This window comes from Typopeltis vanoorti, chromosome 17, assembly GCF_054136105.1.
Source record: "Typopeltis vanoorti isolate ZY-2024b chromosome 17, IOZ_Tvanoo_1.0, whole genome shotgun sequence".
In the NCBI taxonomy this organism is placed as follows: domain Eukaryota; kingdom Metazoa; phylum Arthropoda; class Arachnida; order Uropygi; family Thelyphonidae; genus Typopeltis; species Typopeltis vanoorti.
The window spans coordinates 66,125,303-66,149,006 of record NC_143565.1 but is presented as its reverse complement, the minus strand read 5'-3'; the positions used below and the strand labels follow the sequence as shown (position 1 = coordinate 66,149,006).

The window sequence follows — 23,704 nt, the reverse complement described above, 5'->3', positions numbered from 1 at the left end:
AAGATAAACTTCTTGATTGGAAGGTAGCTTCAAGTAGAGTTATGTGGACATACTTCAAAATGGGGAGATGGACAATGAAATCTTTATACATCTTACAATGAAACTGATTTGTGCCTATAATCCCACAGAAGGTTCTTCTAAGGAAGAAGTGGAGGAATTTTCTGAGTCAATTAGAACAGGCAGCTGACATAGAGAAAATGGAAAAAGTGGTCCTTGTTGGGGATTTGAACAGCAGAGTAGGAAATGTATCCCACCAGGCATATAGGAACATTTTGAGAAAATTTGGAGAAAAGAGCAAAGCTAATAGTAATGGCAAGTATTTACTGGACTTCCACTCAGGACATGACTAGCCATTACTAACACCATGTTTCAACATGTGCATAAGTTCATGGACAGAAGACACAAGAAATAAGAAAAGCCTCATTGACTAAGTCATTGTTGATAATGATGGTTCAGGATACAAGAATGTACAGAGGATTTGAAATTAGAAGTGACCATTACTTAGTTGTCTCCATAATTTTCTAAAAATGACCATTACTTAGAACTTCATCTTCTAGCTTTACAAATCTTTATGAATTTTAGCTTGCAAAATAATTTTTAGCCATTCTTTTCTTTTCTGTGCAATATTCTTCCAATTCTTAACTTTTAAAGTTGTCAGATTTTTTTGTGCATCATCAATCCATCTTTTTCTTGGTCTACCTTTCTTCCTTTGTCCTAATGGTTTCCATTCAAATATTTTTTTAACTCCTCTATCTTTTTCCATTCTTTCTATGTGCCCAAACCATGTTATTCTTTGTGTCTTTATTAATCTTACTATATCTTCACCATTAATTAGTTGTTCAAGTTCATTATTTGTTCTAATTCTCCATATTCCATTTTCTTCTTTTATTGGTCCATATATATTCCTTAATATTTTCCTTTCAAAGATTCTCAGTCTATCTATATCTTTTTGTGTTAATGGCCATGTTCCACATCCATATGTTGTTACGGTCTTATAATTGTTTTATAAAGTTTTAATTTAGAATTATGATTAGGAATCTTATTACTCATTAACTTTTTATAAATATAATAACACTTATTTCCAGCCATGATTCTACTATTGATTTCATCGGATATATTATTCTTTGTTTTTATTAATATAACCTAAATATTTAAAACTATCTACAACTTCAAAACTGTATTCACCTATATTATATCTCATAATATTTTTATTTATTGTCTTTCCACATTGCATATATTTAGTCTTCTGTTTGTTAATATGTAATCCAACTTCTTTAGTGTTTCTATTAAGTTCTTCAAATTTCTCTTCTAAATATTTTTTCCTGGAATTATTATTGCTATGTCGTCTGCATATGCACATATTGGTATTAATTTATTATTAATAAATCTGCTCTTATTTAAATTATTGGGGTTTGCAGCAGCTAGGTTCTCATTCCTGCACCCTGTTAGTACCCATTAGGGGAAGCTAAAGCTGCCATCAACCAAACGCAAGTGATTGAACTAAAATGCTTCCAAATTTGTGCCATAAAGGATCCCACCTGGGGCCAGACCTAAAAATAATATCATTTAATATTGAAGGTTTCTCTAGTGTCACTGCAAATATTTGCAGAGATAATGACTGTGATGTGCTCTGCCTGCAAGACACTCACAGAGAGGAAGGTGGCAAGACCTTACATCCATGGCATGAAACTCATCAAAGAGATACTCCATGATAAATACGGAAGTGCAATATTTACAAAAGAAAACTTAATTCCATTGTCCATTAACTCAATGAACAACAGAAACACTGAGATTATTACAATCACATTTGAAAATATCTCAATCTCCTCAGTTTATAAACCGCAGAAGAAGCTTTCTCCTTCCCCGACATCCTCCTCAATAATAATGCATACATGACTAATGTTGCATTAGGTGACTTTAACAGCCATAGTATTAACTGGGTTACACAAAGTCCAATAAAGATGGAGAAATTTGTTGAAAAATGGGTTGAAAACCTTTCTCTAAATGTGATACATAATCTAAAACTCCCTGCATCTTTCAACAGTGGCAGATGGAAGTGAGGATATAACCCTGACCTCATATTTGTTAGCTCAAAAATATCCAACATTTGTGTTAAAAAGGTTTTAAATCCCATTCCACATACTCAACAAAGACCTATGCTTCAATTCAATCCAGCCATTATGTCTAATACGGTCCTTACAAATGACGATTTAATTTCAAAAAAGCTAATTGGAATGGTTTCACGGAAGATCTTGACTGCTCCATAGAACCAGTCCCTCCAAATCTTCGAGAGTATCCTCAATTCATAAAAATACTGAGGAAAATCTCCACCAAACACATCCCTCAATGATGCCACACAAACTACATTCCAGGGACATACAAGCCCAGTATGCTAATTACTTAAACTTTACAACACCAACCCCTTCTCAGACGAGACTATTATTATTATTTTTATTATTATTATTATTATTATTATTATTATTATTATTACGGGTATCTCCATGGAGTTAGTAGACTCATCGCGGGAGACCCAAACTAGCAAAACAATATCTATCATATCTCTTCTTGAATTCATTTACAGACAAAGAGCTCACAACTAAGTCAGGCAATAAATTCCACTCATTCACCACCCTCCAGGCAAAAAACCTTCACACCCTTGTTAACCACACTCTTCTTTAATTTCCAGGGATGACCTCTTGTTCTTCCATCACTATCACACAGCTGAAACATTTTTCCTCCGTCAATCTTATAAAAACCTTTTAGTAATTTAAACGTTTCTATCATATCCCCTCTTCTCTGCCTATCAGCCAACATCTGCAATCCACAAGCTCTCAATCTATCAATGTAGGGAGCATTTTTTATATCACTCACCAACTTGGTCACTCTTCTCTGAACCCTCTCCACAGCCTCCTCATCTTCAAGGAATCCAGGTGACCAGACCTGAGCACAGTAATCCAAATGTGGAAGTATCAAAGCTTTATAAAGAGGAATAATAACCTCTTTATCTCTGGATGTCAGTGTGTTCCTCAATAACCAAGTAATCCTATGTGCAATCTTGGACACCTTAGCAATGTGTCCCCTGAACTTCATCTCCCTATTTACCAATACCCTAAGTCCCTAGCCTCATGAATCTCTTGGAGCATACAGCTGGTAATCTTTTAATCCTAAAATGCATAACTTTACACTTTTCCACATTGAATTGACATCCATTACCTTTTTCCAGCTTATTTAAATCATCCTGCAAACTCTCAACATCAGCTTGATTTTTTATTGCGCTACCCAACTTAGCATCGTCAGCAAACAACTTTTTATCTCCCATTAAGCCATTTCCTATATCATTTATGTACAAATTAAGCAACAATGGCTTAAGCACAGATCCCTGAGGCACACCACTGTTGCTTAATTTGTACATAAATGATATAGGAAATGGCTTAATGGGAGATAAAAAGTTGTTTTTTACCAATTTATTATCCATCCCTATCTGCTCCAATTTGCGCAACAGTATTCCATGGGGTATCATGTCAAAAGTCTTAGCAAAATCTAGAAGAACCACTGTGTAGTCATTTCCTTTGTCCAACTCAGATGTCATTCTATTATAAAAAGTTAATAAATTGCTAAGGCAGGATCTACCTTTAACTTTTGTTAAAGGTAGATCCTGCCTTAAAGGTAGATATAGAGTATCATATCCTGATCCACCCATTCTTGAATTTTGTCTTTAACCAACTTTTCCAATACTTTTACCACCACTCCTGAGAAGGTGATTGGTCTGTAATTAACTACCTCAGTTTTAGAGGTAGTTAATTACAGTTAATTACTTATGCAAAGGAACAACTACTTTGCTTTCCTTCCACTCCCTAGGGACCACACCAGAGTTCAAACTTAAGTTAAATAACCAAGTAAGAGGTGTTGACAATTCCTTTGCACATTCACACAACACCCAAGCTGATATTCCATCTAAACTGACAGCAGTGTTTGCATTTAAATTTTGCAATATATATTAAATGCCGGCCTGATTGGATGAATGGTTAGCGTATCCGCTCTCCAGCCAAAAGACTGCAGGTTCGAATCCTGCCATGGGCATGGATGTTTGTGATTGTCTGTGAAAATATTAGTGGTGATGACGGGCAGCGGGTGGCGCTGGTGTAGATGATGAAGGTAGTTGCGGTTAGTGGAGTGATGGAGGCAAAGAGTTGTAGAGCAGGTGCCCTCCCTCGATGAGTCTTTGGATTCCCTGGAGGTGTTATGTAATAATAATAATAATAATATTAAATACCTCTGATTTCTTAACTTCAATTCTCATTAGTTATTGCTACAGGTACAGAGATATCCCCACTTGGGATAGACTTTTGAAAAGTGATCACTCAGTAAACTCTACTATTACATCTGAATTTGTCACCTCAATACCATCAGCACACACTAAAGTTATCCTTCTGAAGTCATTCTTCCTTTTACTTGCCACATAGCAGAAGAATTCTTAGCCAAGGAGATCAATCCCTTGATCTCCTTGGCTAAGGCCTTCTCATAATCTGATTTAGCTTTCCTTACTATGCTGGTAACCTTCCTAGCTTGAACCTTGTGATGCTCATGGGTGTACTGATCGCCTTTCTCCTTGTAAATTCTCCATAACATTTTTTTTTTTTTTTTTTTGCAGATCAAGCTTGATACTACTACTCATCCATCTAACGTCTACCTTGTTTGTCTTCCTGACCATGGGGACACAATCTGATATTGCCTTCCTCAGAAACTCGTTGATTTTATCCCATGCACTGCTAACATCTTTCCACTGCAATATGTTCTGCCATGGGTTGGCTGCAAGCTCACTCCGAGCTTGCAGCCATCTACAGGTTAGGCAGTTATAACAAGCTCACTTGTTATAACTGCCTAACCTGTAGTTCTGTATGTACCCCTTAAGAGAGAAATCCACATATTTTGCAATCTCCCAAGTCAATACCACATGATCACTCTTACCAACTGGAGGTAACGAGGACACCTTACTTATGCATATATCCTCTGAACTAATGACCAGGTCCAACACTCTCACACCACGTGTCCCTTCAGTTATGTGCTGTTTCAAGTAATTATCTCATAGGAGATATATGAATTCTATTTCCTTTTTGCCACGTGGTATTTCCTCCTTCCAATTGATATCACCATAATTAAAATCGCACATAATAATTACTAACCCTGCACTCATTGCACTAATTTGCTGATGCATGAATTCAATATCACCCGCTATACTCCCTGGCCTATAGCAGCAACCAACTGTATATTTGGTTGTGTTGGTCGCTATTCACACCAGACTGCCTCAAATGAACTATCATTCACATATCTATCATCTTGATATACTACTTTGTTTGGCTGCAACTCATCAGCTATCATCAACAGTACTCTCCCCATTTTATCTTCTCAATCCTCCCTGAAATTACTGTACCCAAAACATTCAATTCCAGTAACCACATCTTCTGCTGACAGCCTAGTTTCACTAATGCCTACAACTTCTTTTGAGATTGCACTGACTAATGCCAAAAATTCTTCCCTCTTATTTCAAATGCTTCTTGCATTAGTATACAAAAATTGCAGAGTCCCTTTAGTTCTTGTACCAATTTTAAAACTGATATATTGTACATGTCACTAATTTCAGTAGTCCCATGCCTATTTTTATCCACTATATTCTGCAATTTATTCTGCGAATAAGGATCAACAAATATACAATCACTGCTTAAGTTTCTCCCTCTTACACTCAACCTTTTCAATTTTAGTTTCCCTCCCAAATTACTTCAATTTGTTCAGAAAACAGTAATTTCTTCAATCTCCAGACATCAACAAATTCCAGACCCCTTTTTTTTGCCCATTCTTGCAATCATATCATTCATTATCATCGCTTGTCTTAACTCATAATTGTCAAAATGAGGCAGCACACACACACTATTCTCACATTGACACTTTTCTTCTTCACAATATCTAACAATGTTCATTAATCTTTTGCTACCCAATTTATACTACCACTTAAGTCATTTGTACCCACCATAACTATCATCTTTTCTGCATCATGCCCTCTCTTTATTGCTAAAGCCACTCTCTCTATTGTTCCACCAGCCAAGCACTCCTCAGGCATACCACTCTTCATACACTTAATCATAGAATCACCATATATTTTACCACTCATAACTTCATTCAAGTGCAAAGAAGTGTCACTCACGGCTTCATTTTCTATGCTATTCAGCATGACTCTCCCAGTTTCATTACTCAACGCTCTTCTACTTACTCCCTGATTCTCGTGACATCTAGTTTCTTCTAGACCTCTTGTGCTTTCATTCTGTTGACTCCCATACTATTTATTACTTCATCAATCACCAAAGACTCTCCCATACTTAATCCTGTTCTAGTTACTTCAGCTAAAGTAATCTCCATAGTCCTAATTTCTCTATTGAACACATTTAACTCAGTTTTAATTTTCAGACCCTCCTTACTGAGCACCTCCAATTCCTCTTGCGGAAGATGAAGTTCACTTTTCATTTTCCTGAACTCCTGCCGAAGCTCTTCCGCTGTCCTGACGTCAGCTTCTATTCCTAATCACTCTAGCCTATCCTGACATTTCTCACATACGTCGACGTTTTCATTCTTCTCATTTAGCAAAACAGTCCACAGAACTTTCACATTCATTATCACAGTGCATACATATAGCAGTTTTTGCAACGCATCCATTGCGAAAAATCCAACGCAGAGCCAGACTTTCATATAGAAGTCCTCTGATATGCTGACATACGTCTCTTGTTGGATGCCATCTTTAGACACTGAAGTAGAGAAACAAACAGTAGCGAAAACACAATATATACAACAGAGTTTCAATCAATAACACCAATGAAGGACACTTGTATCCAACTGAAGCACAACTGCAGAACAATTTGAGACAAAAAGCCATGCTATACTTTAATTTAAAAACACATTTTCTAGCATAACTCAACACAACCGCCACGTTCACTAGCGCCATGCCTATCCATGCAGGAGAAAAATTTTGCTCCAAGATGGCAGAGAAAAGGTGTTCCTCGTGGTATATTGATATGATCCATAGTAGCAGAAAGGCATGGAACTTTATCAACAAAATTAGGCAGGATTTCACTAAGCCATATGAGCATCCACTAATCAAATCACTCTCCAGCTGCTGGTGAATGGAAAATTCTCTAAAAAGCACCCAAAAAATAAGATACTTAGAAACCCAAGTGAGGAACAAAATATGATTAACCCAGATTTCACCATCACTGAACTCAACGCTGCCATAAACCTATTAAAACCTAGAAAATCTGCAGGCCTTGATGATATCTGTAATGAACAAATTAAGTATTTTGGATCCAGAACTAAAGAGTGGTTATTAAACCTATACAACACTTGCCTCAGAACTCTAAGGATACCAACTATCTGAGGCATGCTAAAGTGGTGGCCTTACTGAAACAGAAAAAACTCCAAAAACAGAAGCAAAAAATTACAGACTTATATCACTACTCGGCAACTTATTTAAAGTCTATGAACGATTAATTTTGAATAGGCTACAATCCCTAATCAAACCCCCCATCTTATTGCTGAGCAAGCTGATTTTAGACCAGGCAAATCCTGTACATCACAAATTCTCAAGAATGGTTATGAACAAAAACTAGCCACAGGAGCAGTCTTTGTAGACCTAACTGCGGCATATGATACCATAAACTATCTCACACTCGGAAATAAAATAAACAGAATAAATAGAGACTATCATCTTGTCCTCCTGATCTAATCACTCTTGGAAAATAGACACTTTTTTGTGGACCTGGGGGGGGGGGGGGTAGGAAGAGCTGCTGCCATCTCCCAAAAAAATGGCCTCCCCTCAGGGAAGTGTGTTATCACCATTATTTTTCAACATCTATATCAATGATCTCACCATCTTTTCAGGAACTAGAAATTTTATCTATGTTGATGACCTTGCCATAGCTACTCAATCAGAAAATTTCAAGTCCATTGAAACTATTCTATCACTTGCCTTAAATAGTCTAACCACATATTATAGCGGTAATCAATTAAAACCAAATCCCTTGAAAACCCAGACTGGCCTTTTCTACCTTAACAATAAGGAAACCAACAGGAAGCTACAGATTTCTTGGGAAGGCTCTAATATAGAACATTCCTGGAACCCAATCTACCTCGGTGTGACTCTCAATCGCACTTTTTCAAATAAAACACACAGAAAAAAACAAAGGCAAAAGTGAATAAAAGAAACAATATACTAAGAAAGTTTACCTGCTCCAAATGAGGTACAGACCCTAGCACACTGAGAACATTCTGCCTTGGCCCTTTGTTATTCTTCTGCTGAATGTGCCTGCCCAGTATGGTCCAGATCCTACCATGCTGAAAAACTTGACCCAGAATTGAATGAAAGTTGCTGCTTAATTGCAGGATGCCTGAAACCAACACTACAAAGAGACCTGTATACTTTGGCTGGTATTGCACCCCTTTGAATTGAAGGGGGGGGGGTGAATACCACCCAAAGTACAGGTCTCTTTGTGGTGTTGGTTTCATCCCCTTCAGTTCGAAGGAGTGCAACACCAGCCCGAGTGTACAATTCTCTTTGTGGTGTTGGTTTCAGGCATCCTGCAATTCAACAGTTATGTGATGTACAGGATGCACCTCTTCAATTCGAAGAGGTGCATTCTCAGCTGACGAAAGACACAGACAAATAAATGATGAATGCCACCCACTATTTGGCCAGACCACAATGCCCCAAAGACTAAGATCCCGACATAGCTTCCTAGGCAAATCCTGTATGTCACATAACTGTTCAACCTTAAAAACCCTCCAGAGACAAGACTTCAACAATGGCTTGCACTATACTCGGAGAATAATATTGGAATTCCAACAGCAGAACATCTTCCACTTGGACTGGAATACTTGGAAATGCCTCAACAGACTTTGAACAACAGGATGCTGCAAACAAAACCTCATCAAATGGGGCTACCTCACTGGACCAGATAATTGTGAGTGCAGGACAACCCAGTCCATGGAACACTTTCTTTCTTGTCCCCTTCTTCAATCACCCTGCACAAAAGAGGGCCTTATATCCTGTACAGAAAGAGCAATTGATTGTGCAAGATACTGGAGGAACATCTGACCATATTTATTGTATATAACTTATGTATAGTTTCCTCATATTTTACGTACTAGTCCCTCTATAATTCACCGAACAAATTTAAACTGTTCTCATTTGTAATGTATCCTAAATTTGTTTTAAATAATGTTGTACCACTTGTGTTTTGATACGAAATAAATAAACAAATTATTGCTTCAAGTACCAAATTAAATAAACTTGTGGAAAGTACATCTCCTTGTCTTACTCCATAGTTTATTTCAAAGGGGTCCAATTAATTCCGCTTGTATTTTAAATACTGCTTTGGATCCTTCTAATGTAATTTTAATTAATTGTCCTGGTATTCCCAGTGTTTTCAAGCTATGTATCATTTCTTGTCTATTTAATTTATCAAATGCTTGTTGGAAATTAATATATAAATTATGAAGTTCTATATCATATTCTAAACATTTTTCATATATATTTCGTAGCATAAATATATTATTATTATTATTATTATTGTTCCGGGCAACTCCAAGGATTCGACAGACTCATCGAGGGAGGCCCTAACACCATGCATCATGTCAAGAACAACTATTCGACATTCACACAGTATCTATCATACCTTGCCTTGAACTCATTCACGGTCGTAGCACCCACAACAGACTCTGGAAGCTTATTCCACTCATTCACTACTCTCCAAGTAAAAATCCTAGCTCTAACACCCTTGTCAATCACGCTCATGCCCAGCTTCCATTCACGGCCCCCTAGTCCTCCCACCACCAGTCATATTTTCAAAAATATCTTCTGGATCAATCTTATAGAAACCCTTCAGTAATTTGAATGTCTCAATCATATCACCCCTCCTTCGCCTATCGACCAATTTCTGCAACCCACAAATCTTCAACCTATTCTCATAAGGTTCATTCCACAGACCTGATATCATCTAGGTCACTTGTCTCTGGATCCTCTCCACTTCTACCCCATCACGAAGAAACCCTGGTGCCCATAACTGGGCACAGTAGTCCAGATGGGGTCTTATCAAGGCTCGATACAGAGGAACAACAACTTGTTCGTCTCTGCATGTTAAAGTATTTTCCAGAAGCCAAGTGATTTGGTGAGCTGTTTTACTCACTTTTGCAATGTGCCCCCAAAACTTCAATTCCCTATCCACCAACACTCCCAAATCCCTGGCCTCATCAATCTCCTGGAGTACGGTTCCACCAATGCGATATACTGCTGCTATTCTTTTCACCCCAAAGTGCATAACCTTACACTCTGGCACATTAAATTGACATCCATTTTTCCTAGCCCAGTCCTCCAAACCATCCAAATCATCCTGTAAAATTTTGACATCCACTCATAATTGCTCTACCCAACTTTGCATCATCAGCAAACAAGTGGACACTTCCTCTCAAATCCTTTCCTATATCATTGATGAACAAATTGAAAAGCAGTGGTCCAAGAACAGAGCCCTGTGGCACTCCACTAGTCACAAGCCATCTTTTAGACTCCACTCCTGAATAAACCACTCTCTGGTATCTCTCCTTCAACCACCCTCCTATCCATCTCACCAACCCTATATCTATCCCCATCTGCTCCAGTTTACTGATTAGGGTTCTATGTCGTATCCTATCAAAAAGCCTTGGCAAGGTCCAGTAGTATTACTGTAAACCCATTACCCCTATCCAGTTCAGCCGTCACTGTGTTATAAAACGTAAGCAAGTGACTGAGGCATGATCTACCCTTCACAAAACCATGTTGTCCCCCCTATACAATATTCCATTTTCATCTATCCAATCCTGTATTCTTTTCTTGACTAATTTCTCTAAAACCTTGACAATGATTCCTGATATGCTAATCGGTCGGTAATTTACAACAGCAGTCTTGGAACCACCTTTATGCAGTGGAACTATATTCGCCTCTTTCCACCCCCTTGAGACTAACCCAGACCCGAGACTCAAATTAAACAAAATGGTCAAGGGTACTGACAATTCTTTAGCCACTTCTCGTATGACACGAGTTGGTATAACATCCAATCCCACAGATGTATTGACATTGAGGTTATGCAATAGACTACTCACCTCCACTTCATTCACCACAATTCCTGTATAATCTACTGGTACATTCGTTTCTGCAATGTCACCACCTGGATGATATATTCTTGCAAAGTGCTCACTCAGTAACTCAACTATATCAACTGATTCAGTTACCTCCCTACCATCGGCATTCTTTAAAATCATTCTACCATGTACACTTTTCCTTTTACTTGCCACATATCTAAAAAACTGTTTAGGATTCTCTTTACCCTCCATGGCCAATGTACTTTCGTAATCCTTTTTTGCTTTTCTTACCACACTCGTTACCCTTCTGGCCTGCGCTTTATACCGTTCGTGTGCCTGCCGGTCACCTTTCTCCTTAAATTCCCTCCATAGTTGTTTCCTTTTTTGCAGCTCAAGCTTAATGGTGTTATTCATCTATTTAACCCCTAGTTGATTTATTATTCGGACTCTAGGTATACAGTCAGCCATTGCTTCATGCAAACACTTCTTAACTACCTCCTATGCACTATCGACTTCTAGTCCTTGCAGTTGTACATGCCATGGCACTGAACCAATCAAACTCCTAAGCTTGTCATACTTTCCAGTCCGATAATTCCACATGTACCCTGTCTTAATTGAAAATTCTACACCTTTAGCCACCTCCCAAGTCAAGAACGTATGATCACTCTCACCGATTGGTGGCAATGTGGTCAATATTTGTTACAGCCAAATCCTCAGATGTAATTACTAGGTCAAGCATTCTCAGCCCCCTAGTATTTTCCATTATATGCTGTTGCAGATAGTTATCCCTTAATAACTGCATAAAATCCAATTCCTTCCTCTCGTGTGTCCTCTCCTCACTCCAATCAATGCGACCATAGTTGAAATCTTCCATAATAATCACCTTCCTTCCACTCACATCTTCTATTTGCTTTTGCATACTGTCACCACCATCTTTTCCATCACCTGGTCTATAGCAGCACCCAATTGTATATTTAGTTCTGCTGGCCACAATCTCACACCAAATGGCCTCAAATGTGCTCTTTTCTCTATCCTGCAATTCAACTTCTATTCTCCTTGGCTGCAGCTCATCAGCTATCATCAACAATACTCCTCCCCCCATTTTATTCTCCCTGTCATTCCTGAACACACTATACCCATCACATTCAATCCCACTAGCTATATCATCTACAGTCAGCCATGTTTCACTAATACCAATAACCTGTGGTCTGGAAGTGCCAACCATGGCCAAAAACTCTTCCTTCTTGTTCCTAATACTCCTAGCATTAGTGTACATGAATTTAAAACCCCCATTAGCCCCAATCCTACCTTGATGCCTTATATTAACTATCCCACTCTGATATGTTGTCTTATTTGCTCGGGCATATTATATTCATTCTTACATTCAACTGCCTCCCTAAGGACTGTATATCTACTCCCCCCCGCTTAATAAATCTAGTTTCCCTGAATTTGCACATCCACCACATTCAGCAACACTTTCTCAAGTCTTCTTACACCGTAACCATTCAAATGCAAGCCATCCATCTTATATAGCTCCTTTCGCCCATCGAATTCACTCCACAAATTCCACACCACTCGTCATACATAACCCACACATAAAGTCATTCGCAATTATGGCCCTCCTTTTAAACATTTTACTGTCATACCGTGGCAAAAGACTAATCATTCTAACTCTCTCACCCTTTTCTTTTGCTACCTCAAACAATTCATTCAGGTCTTCTATCATTTCCATTTTGTCTCCTTTCAAATCATTCGTACCTACTACAACAATCATTTCTTTCACCCTTTCCTTTTGCTCTCTAATAGACTCAGTTACATCCTTTATGGTCGCACCAGGTTGGTACGATTTTGTCAAATCCTCTACTATCACACCTCGTACTAACGAGTCTCCATACAGCACTCTATCCTTCATTTTGTTCATGTTCACACTCATACATCTATTTTTCCTGTCATACTTTTTATTATTGGCTGGTTCATTCAGTCGACTTTTGCTCATACGCTCTATCTGCTGTTTTGCCTTTTGTATCGCACCATTCAACAACGCGATCTCACTCATTGCGTCTATCTCATCTTTTTTATTCTCAGTAAAACCATTAATACTATCATTCACACTTTCTACATTCACACTCTCACAATTCTCTGGTACAACCTCGCCGTTTCTTGTCATATCCCTATTTTCTTCATTCTGAAGTTTGACAAAAATATCACACTCACGATCCGAAATACTCTTCAATTTCTCATTCTCCCTACATTTTCTACACAAATTCACTCCTTTATTATCATCTAACCACACTCTGACCGCACTCCACAAAGCATACATTTCGCAGCTAATACACTGAATCATCTCTTTTGTACTACAGTTCTTTGATAAAGATGGCGAACCATCATTACTGGCCGCCATTTTCCTTCATACTGGAGCCATACTTACTTGCAACGTATTTTATCAAATTATAAATTATAACACACCAAAAACACACAAAAAGATGCACTAAGAGACGCAAGGCAAACAAAACTATGCAACATTAAATAAATTTATCAACGATAACTGAAAATAATACTTATCTTATCCGGAGCTTTCACGAACACTACATACTACGAATCCCTCTAGCACCGAAAGCCCCAATAAAATATGTTATAAAGACACACAAAATACTCTAAAAACACGAAAATCGTTCTAATATACTATAAAACCAATTTTCTAAGGAAAAACACACACAAAAAACACCAAAAATCACTAATTTTACATGAGCGCTAAATTACACCGACCACTCACCATAAAACCTCGAACCAATATATTATCAATTGTGGATCTTTTATTTCTAAAACCACACTGGTACTCTCCTATTATTGTTTCTATACATAGTTCTAATCTTTTATATATCATACTTGATAAAATTTTGTGTGTAACATTCAATAATATAATTCCTCTATAGTTCTGACAATTCATCTTATCACCTTTTTTTTAATATATTGGTTGGATTATTCCAATTTTCCAATTATTTGGCATTTTTTCTTCTTTTCATATATCTAATATCAAATAATAAATTTCTTTCCATAAAATTTCACCTGCATAAGTTCTCTTGTTATCTATTTACTCCTGGTGCTTTAAAACTTTTTAATTTGTTTTATTATTTCCACAATTTCTTTATAAGTTGGCTCTTGAATTCTTTCTTCTATATTTCTACAATTATTTTGATCTTCATATTTCATATTACTTTCAGCTGTCATCATAAATAATTTTCTAAAATATTCCTTCCATCTTTCTTTAACTAATTCTTTCTCAGTTAATACTTTTCCTTCTTTATTCTTACATCATTTGTGTATCAAAACTATGTATTAGCTATTTAAATTCTTTATAATATTTTCTAGTTTCTCTTTTCTCATTATACTGCACTATTTGTTCCACTTTCTTCTCCATCATTTCTTTCTTTTTCTTTTTACAAATTTTATTTGCCTGTTTTCTTTTCTCTTCATATTCTTCTCTATTATTTCTTGTGTTCCTTTGTAAATACTTTTTCCTTGCTTTGTTTTTCAATCTAATTATTTCCTTACCTTCTTCATCAAACCATTCATTTCTATTTTTCCTATACCATCCTATTTCTTCTTCAGCTGCATTTATGATTGTTTGTTGGATTAAGTCCCATTTTTCTTCTATATTCTTTCTATTTTTTATTGTTTTAATATTATCTTTCATTTTTTCCTGATATTTATCAATTATTTCTCTATTTTGGAATGCTTCAGTGTTCCATTTCTTTATCTTTTCAGTTTTCATTTGGTCTGCATTCTGTATATAAATTTAATTTTAACTAACATATGATCAGAGTTACAATTTGCTCGTCTATATAGTTGCAAATCCGTGCGGTTAGCTTAGTGGCTATGCTCTTCGCAACCATATGCCTGGGAAAGGAGTGTCCTAGGTTCAATTCCTGTCAACGATGTGAGGAGCTAAAAGAGATCTTCCTCAGCCATAGCCAAGTTAGCCAGTCTTGGGAGTGGACAGCAGAGCTTTTTCCCCCATTAATCTGATGTTTTTCATCCCTCAAGCAGCCAAACCGGCCCTGTGAACACACAAGAATAACAGTCATGAATACTGCCCTTAGGGGGGATGCAGCAGAGGAGTGGCAAACTGGCTGCATTAATAAGCCAATAACCCCTCATGAGGAGGGGACTCAACCCATCCTAGAACGGATGAGAAGGATGAATAGATAAGCTTATAAATCATTGACTGAACTCGCCCATCTTTTCAAAATCAGGACATGATCTAATTACACTCTTTGGTTGTTAGAATAATCCAGGCCCCCAGATGTATATTCTTATGTTGAAAACATGGAATCATTATTCTAAGTTTATTTGATATTGCTAATTGTATAAGTCTATTTCCATTTTCACTGGTTTCTTCATGTAAACTGTACTTTCGATTTACTTCATGAAATATGTCCTTTTTCCATATTTTTGCATTAAAATCCCATAATATTATCATGGCATCATTTTTATTTATTTTTTCACATGTTTCTTGTAAATCCTTGTAAAATTGATCTATCACAATCTCGTCAGTATTTTCAGTCAGGGCATATATGTTAATAAAAGTGATATTATGGAATTTCTCTTTAATTCGTAACTTGCAAATTCTTTCATTTATTGGTGAATCCTAAAATTGATTTTATTATCTTCTTTCTAATAATAAATCCTACTCCATAATTTCCTTGTTCTTCAGCACCACTATAATACATAATATAATCTTTTTTTTTATTCTTCCTTTTCCTCTCCATCTTATCTCTTGTAATGCTGTAACAATTCATATTTCTTTAACTCTTCTGCTATACTTTGCATTTTCCTTATCTGTAACATTGTTCTAACATTCCATGTTCCAAAATTCATTAACCTTTTCCTTTTCATTTGTTGTTTGCTTGAAGTCAGTCCAGTTTCCAATTGTTTAGTTTTCTTAACAAGAGATTTTTTTTACAGCGGAAACCAGGAGACCTTGGGATGATTGTAAATAGAAATTTGAAAGACATACTGCAAAGATTGTGAGGACAATGTTGAGAACCTACTGCAATAAGAATTAAGTTTTTTGCATATAGAATGGCACAAAGAATGCAATGCCTGAGAGGGGATAAAAGTACAAATAGTGGATGAGTTTAAGGAATGGTACAATAAAAATCAGTTTATTGTACCACTTATGACTCCATGAAGGTCAGTAAAAACAATAATAATAAAATGAACCAGCAATAAAATTAAAACAGTAAGATACACTATTACAAATTTGTCTACAATGTTGTGTTCTACATATATTTCAAAACTTGTTTTGTGATTTACTAAACTGTTTATTTGCCTTTGGCCTGCTTGATATTTATGACAATTTTTTTCTGTTCAAGGACCACTGCCTTCTACTGAAAGATATGTTTGTGCGAAAAATATTAAGGCCCATGTTGCTTGTAGCAATCAACTACCCGGATGGCAATTATTACTTTGTGATCACATTTAGTACATAAGATCCTTCCCATTCTTTCCTGCAAATCATCTTTGCCACCTAATACTTAATACCACAGCAGATGCTTGAAACTAAAAATGAAATGATTCTGGTAAAACAGCATTTTTTCATAATAAAAGAACAAATACTACATACATTATATTTTGCCAGCATTGCTATTCTTCAACCAACAGGCTGCAAATTTATTGTATGGATGTTCATATAACTGCTTAAGTGGTGGATAAATATCATGTGAAGTTGTTGCCATCCTGCTTATTGGAGGACTAAAAGTGATTGGAAAAAGTTCCATATTTAGTCTCTATAGAGCAGGATTTCACATTAACTAACAGCTAACCAAATCACACTACTAATATAGAATACTTTTCTAATCTCTCATTGGTGAGAATCATGGGAGAAAAAAATATTATCTGAACTTCTCCTAATTTTCTATTATCTCACCACACTCATTCCCCTGGACATGAGAAGGAGAAAAGATAGATACATCCTAGAAATTACAGTTTAAAAAAAAAAGCAATAATAAATTTCTTAAAATACTCAGTCTTAAACTAAATCACAAAATAAGCATTCATTCTTACCTACAACATGTCTTTTCCTCCTACCAGTATCATCCACTACATACATGTTGATCCTAAAATAAACAATTTCATTTTATACTGAAGCATTATTTTCTCCTAATTCCATTACATAACTGAATAGCCACTTTTTTTACAGCTACATACACATCGAAATCACACTCAAGTTACCATAGCTCACATAGAAATTTACCTATCAAAAAACACAACTATAAAGAAAGTCAGGGCTACTAACATTCTAATTAATTTAAAATATGACAAATTAACGGTATCACAACATACCAAAAATATAGGAAAAGATGCATCAAGCATTATTGGCACAAGGATATTAGAAGCTTGTTTCTCAAAAAGTATCTGTTATGAGAATATTTCAAGGATGGAACTTAGAAAACCTGACCAAAAGTATTAAGTGTATCTGTAAAAATCTCATAAATGTTTTACCTATTATGTTCACTTTTTACAGTGTTACATATTATTATCATTTGACACCTCCAGGGAGTCCAAAGACTCATCGAGGGAGATTGTGCCAACAGCATCGAACAATTGGTTCCCTCCCAACTATTAACCGCGCTCAAACTTACTTAATTGAGCCATTAATAGCAGAGGCTCTACCAATCGACCAACCTTTGCCGGCTTCTGTATGCAGGATGAAAAAACCAAGTTTCTGGGAGAAAAAGCCCTGCTACCTCCATATGAGAACAGCTAACATCAGTAGTGTGTAGGTTCTTCCTTTGAGGCATACTCTCCACCACTTACATATAATATGAGCAGATTTTGATCATTCTTCCTTCACCATGACCACCAGTCCATGTACCATTGTTTAATGCACTGGTGTGCACCAGACAATTCATTCTGAAGGCATGCTGTTGGATTGAAATTGGGACTTTTAAATATCAATCCCACACATGAGATGTTTCAAGACCTATAGCACATCAGTCATTTGTACATATCTGTTTCATAAAAAGTCACAATGTGGAAAGCATTGTGTTATTCAGAAATATTGAATATATATCAGTCATCTTTTCCAGCATTAAAACTAAAGTTCTGAGCCCATGCCATGAGAAACAGTCCACATCACAAACTTCCAGTCTTCTCTGAATCAGTTACAATGTTCTTTATACACCATGGACTGCTACAGATTGGCTTATATTGCACTGCTCTTCCATAGCAACAGAGATTGCAAAGCTGTGTAGAAAGTGGTCGAGTAGAAAGGCTTATGTGTTGGCAGTTTGTGTCAGTTTATTTGATGGTATTAATTCACAACACAGAATAATAAAATATTTAACTTATTTGCTGATTTTCACTGGTGTTATATCTAATGATGATAAGATTATAAATAGCAATAAATAAGATTATCAACTGATCCCATTATTAACCAAATTGTTTGTGTACTGTGACAAATGGTTTATATGCTCTGAAGATGTGGGATATAATACCAACAAAATATCAGTAAATAATTATTATTATTATTACTACGTGATGCCTCCAGGGAGTCCAAGGACTCATCGTGAGAGGGCACACTGCTCTACTTCGCTAAATACATCTTATCCTCTCCACTATTACTTAATTCTCTAACTACAACACTACTACCATCAACGCCATCTATTGCCCATCATCACCACCAACAATAGTATTTTTTTGTCTGCAAATTGCGTGTGTTCTGAAGGCCAATTTGTCTGTATGCGGGATGAAAAACTTGAGTTTCCGGGAGAAAAAACCCTGCTACCACTGTATGAGATTGGCTAACTCATCTTCAACTGAAAAAGCCTATATAAGGATTCTCCCTCGTCACGATGAAAATCGAACCCAGGTCTTTTCCAATCGAAGGGCACAATGTTCCGTTGTTCTTCCAATTGCACTATGGTGGCTTAAGGTAAATAAATATTAATTACTTTCTTATTATTCTGTATTGTTTCTATGTGGTATGGTATCCTGCTACTAATTTAAACTCTTATCAACTAGTTAATTTCCAGGTCAATTGTTTTCCAATCAGACTGCCAAGATTTCTTTATTACTCTTTGTTTCTTGGTGTTAACCTGAATTTTCCCAAGCCTCTATAGCTCTGGTAATGATATTGCCTTTTGTCATTTGGTTGAAAAAGACCATGGTTCAAATTCCATATGGGATGCACAGAACTTTATATGCTCATACACAAATGGCAGGATTGTTTTTAGTATCTTGGGTTTTTCATCCCACAGAACAGAAACAAACACCAGCCAGAAGAGCACAATTAACAGATATAGCTCAAAACAACCCACCTGGATCTTTCTGTGTTTCATAGCTATGGTGGCACCCTCAAATTTCCATCTGCTGATAAATGTTGCCTATGTTTGATTTTGCACAATGCAGTATTTTACCACTTTCACAAATAGATAGGCTACTGATATGGGTTCGTGGACAACAGAGCAATAAAGGCAAAAGAGAGCAATAGGTGATGACCTATTGGTGATGATAGCAATAGGTGATTGGTGATGACCAACTATCCCTTCTAATATATCTATCATCTGCTTTTAAGGCATGACGACCAACAAATTGAGCTGCTGGATCAAAGCTTCCAAGGGCTTCAGAGCCAATACAATTTAAAACAACAGTGCAATAAAGCAATGGATGCTGAGCACCATAGGACTAGCTTTTGTCTGTCAAGTGATGTGGAAGCATTTGAACTGTTATTGAACCAGCTGAATGACAAAAACAGTGACAATTTCATAAAACTTGATGGGTGTTGATGCTTTCATTGCTAGGCAAAGTATGGAAGTAGCACTAGAACAATGAGGCTGCTATACTTCAGAGTAAAACTGACCAAAGAAACATAAGGAATCTAAGCAAGAAGATTGTAGCAAGAAATGAACAAATAAAGAATATGGTTGCTAGAATTCAGAGACAATAGCCAGATTCTCCACTACCTAAAGAGTTTGGAGTACAGTTTTGTTCTATCAGTAACAAGGTTTATTTTATGTGTTAATGTGTCAGTTTTATTTGTTTTATTTTATATATATATATGTAATGTAATTTTTTCCGCTCAAAATTAGAATGATCAGAACTGATTATGATCTGTTTTGATGGTAAAACAGTTTGTTATTTGTGTGTAGAAAAAGCCTTATGATCACAATTTATTAAGTATATATTCATCTAAATATGGGTACTCCTGGTTGACATAATCTGTATAATTATATATCCATCTGGAAATTGTAATCCTCATTTTGCACATCATTTTCTTGCATATAATCATATACCAAAGTGTATTATTATTATATTATTCATTGGTAAATTCTGTTCATGACATATCCACATTATTGCATATTGCTTCCTATTCTAGATCTCTCTCTCTCTCTTAAACAGTAGGTAAGTTTGTTTTTTCTCACATGTTAAAAGTCCAAGAGAGGGAGATAGCTTGGATAAGGAAGAATTAAAGGTAGAGTTCAAAAGTACATCTATAATTTACTTATCAAGAGTCACTTAACTACCTGTTGTGAATGGGAAAGAATATTTTTGAAGCCTTGGCTGAAAGGGAGAATATTTCATCACTATAAGGATCTTTTATCTAGTTATAACCAGGTAGGAAAAAAGTACTCTTTTATAAATAGGATACTGTTTATAAATGGCATTTTTAAACATTAACTACTGATAATGTTTTCACATAATTGTTATTCTGCATTGCCAAAAATATTTAAAGCAGAAAATTCAAAGTTGTATCTCCCACACATGCAAGGCATGAAGTATATACATTAAGAGGGAAAACAAGGATTGGCTTGTTGTGCAGACAATGTATTTGTTACTGATAATTTCTAGTATGATCAAATTATATAAAATCTGCTACAAATAAGTTGTATGCAAGCTTTCATTCATTGTATGTGTTTACTAAATCTTGTATAGCATTAATATATGTAATGCTATAGTAATAATAAACTTAAAATGAAACTTGTGTGGGTATTTTTGCATTCAGTAATATTACTTAGTATAGTTGGACTTCATACTACTAAATTTAAACTACTTACGATTTTTTGTAGTAGTATCATCAGAAATTTAAGTTTGTAATTTTATTATAATATATGATTATATAAAATATAAAGATACATAATGACAGAAATTTTAATATAGAAGAAAGATGACTATTATAGTAGTTTCATCCCCAAAGTGTTGAAATTGCCAGTAGCCCTGAACTCAATTGGTCATGATAGGAACTGGCTGCCCACCATTTCTCCAAAGTTAGTAAGACTAAAGGACTTATGTCTGCTCTGTTTGAAAATAATAGACATTAAAGGATTTATTTATTAAATATTCAGCTAAAAAAAAACAAAACAAAACAGGAACTCCTTAATTTAATAGCTGCAAATAAACTTTGTTTTACAGATAAACCTTGTTATCCACACTCACCAGTGATGCTCAAAGACCATTGAGCCCTAAAACATACTGGAAAGACTGACACCTGTAGATCTTTCCTTATATTTCAGAAAAGCAGCTCTGCAGGCTTTACTAATTGATTAATTATATATATTGTATTCTATAGGCATGCTTTTCCCTCATTAGCACCTTATGCTGCTAAAACAGTGACATTAAATCAAGAAACCTTGCATTATATGCCTGTGTTAGCTGCAAATTAAAATAAGACCTGAACAATGTATACAAAAAGATTGGTTTACATTCAGTGCCAGTGTTTTGTTGTGGAAAGGAACATTTTAAGGTTTATACAGTAAGAATAAACTGCATGTGTCAGTAAACAACTGTCATGCATTAACACACACAATAGGATCACTTGAGTTTTTATTATTATTATAATTATTATTATATATAATATATATATATATATGTATGTATTGAGCAAAAATTTTCATTAAGAAGGAATATGTTTTGTTATATGATAAAGTACTCTTAAAAAATATGTTTGCATTTATTAATACAATGTTTTTCAGTAATAGATGTGTGAATGCGCAAGAAAGGATTAGGATAGTCAGGGATGTGGGCATAACATTAAGTCTGAAGACGGGGGGGGGGGGTGATATCAGTGATGATAGAGAGGAATGGATGGGGGGGGAGGAGTGTGGAGGAGCCATATCCCAGAAGATGGGTGAGTGGAACTTGTTATAGAAACAGAAATGAGCTAGTAAGTTTACAAATGCTAGTAGTGTTCAAAAACAATGGGAATGAAACTGTAGCATTGATAGAGCTCATTCGCACAAAATTTGTTGGAATAAGTGAGACAGAGTTTGAATGACATTCTGACAAAAATAGAGATGGACGGATGTGCAGTCTTTTGTGAAGCAGACAAGGCAAAAAGGTAGGAGGAATGCTACTGATGATGGCAAAGGAGTTGTGCCCATCTAGGGAGATGCAGGAGACAAATAGTAGTAGTGGTTTTGAAGTAGTATGGTGTGAATTGGACAGGATGAAATGTTTAGTAGGGTGTTGCTATAGACCTGGTCACATGAAAGGCATTGAGAAGGAAATATTTTGGCAAACTGGTCTGGCTACTAAGAAAAGGGTGATTATTCTGGGTGATTTCAATTATGGTAATATAGACTGGAATGAAGAGATGGCATCTGGAACCAAAGAGAATGAATTCCTTGAGATTTTGAGAGACATCTTAAGCAGTACGTAACAGAGGCTACATATGGATTGAGGGTCTTGGATTTGATTATCTCATCAGAAGGTACTATTGTAAATGAAGTGTTACATCTTCCTTCATATGTGAAAGTGACCATGAAGTGATCACAATGTGGTAGCCAGCTATATCAGGACTTGTGTAAAAATGGGTTATGTGTGGATGGAAAATGGATGGAAAGTGGAAGTGGATGGAAAGGAAAGGAAATAAATGCTGCTTGGTTTCTACTCAGGAACTATCTGGCTGATGCAATGACTGAATGTATTTCAAAAGGTCAGGAGAATAAATAAGGTACATGTAAAATGGATGATTGAAGAGGTGAAGCATGAAATCTCAAAGATAAAGACATTGTGGAGACAGCACAAGATGAGTGGTAATAATCAGTTACATGAGGAGTACAAAGAGAAAGCAAGGAAGGTGGCTCATGTGCTAAGGATAGCAAAAGTGCAGTTTAGCAAATAAGGCTAAAAGAAATACTAGGAAGATTCTTCGATATGTGGAGAGTAGAAGGAAGAAAGCTCATGGGAAGATGATGTTGGTCAGTGATAATGGGAGAATGATAAACACTGAGGAGGATATAGTGGAGGTGTTAAATGAGCAGTTCATTAAAGTTTCCTACCCTTGGAATTGTAATATTATGCAGAACTTGAGATTGGTGGAAATGGGGGAGAATCACTGATGGTGAGTGAGCAGGATATATATCAGGAATTGGGTAAACTTGATGTAACAAGGTCATGGGACTTGATGGTACATCACTGCATGTGTTGAGAGAATGTTTCAAGGAGTTAATAACAGTCATTAACTTACCTTTTTTAACATGAATCCTAGATTGTTCTAAGTTCCAAAGTGGAAATAGGGCAAAATTATTCAGCTTCATAAAGGGAGTGA

The 23,704-nt window shown here is 36.1% G+C and overlaps 1 protein-coding gene across 1 annotated transcript in view; it reads right to left on the bottom strand.

Annotated features, from left to right (window-relative positions):
* The window catches only part of LOC150097452 (A disintegrin and metalloproteinase with thrombospondin motifs adt-2-like), a gene marked incomplete at its 3' end in the record, with an annotated part of 681,635 nt that overhangs the window by 512,384 nt on the left and 145,547 nt on the right, over window positions 1-23,704 (bottom strand). Inside the window, exon 6 of the mRNA XM_090406923.1 lies at window positions 17,221-17,273. Coding sequence (XP_090263049.1) covers window positions 17,221-17,273 — 53 coding nt within the window. The remainder of the gene's footprint in view (window positions 1-17,220; window positions 17,274-23,704) is intronic.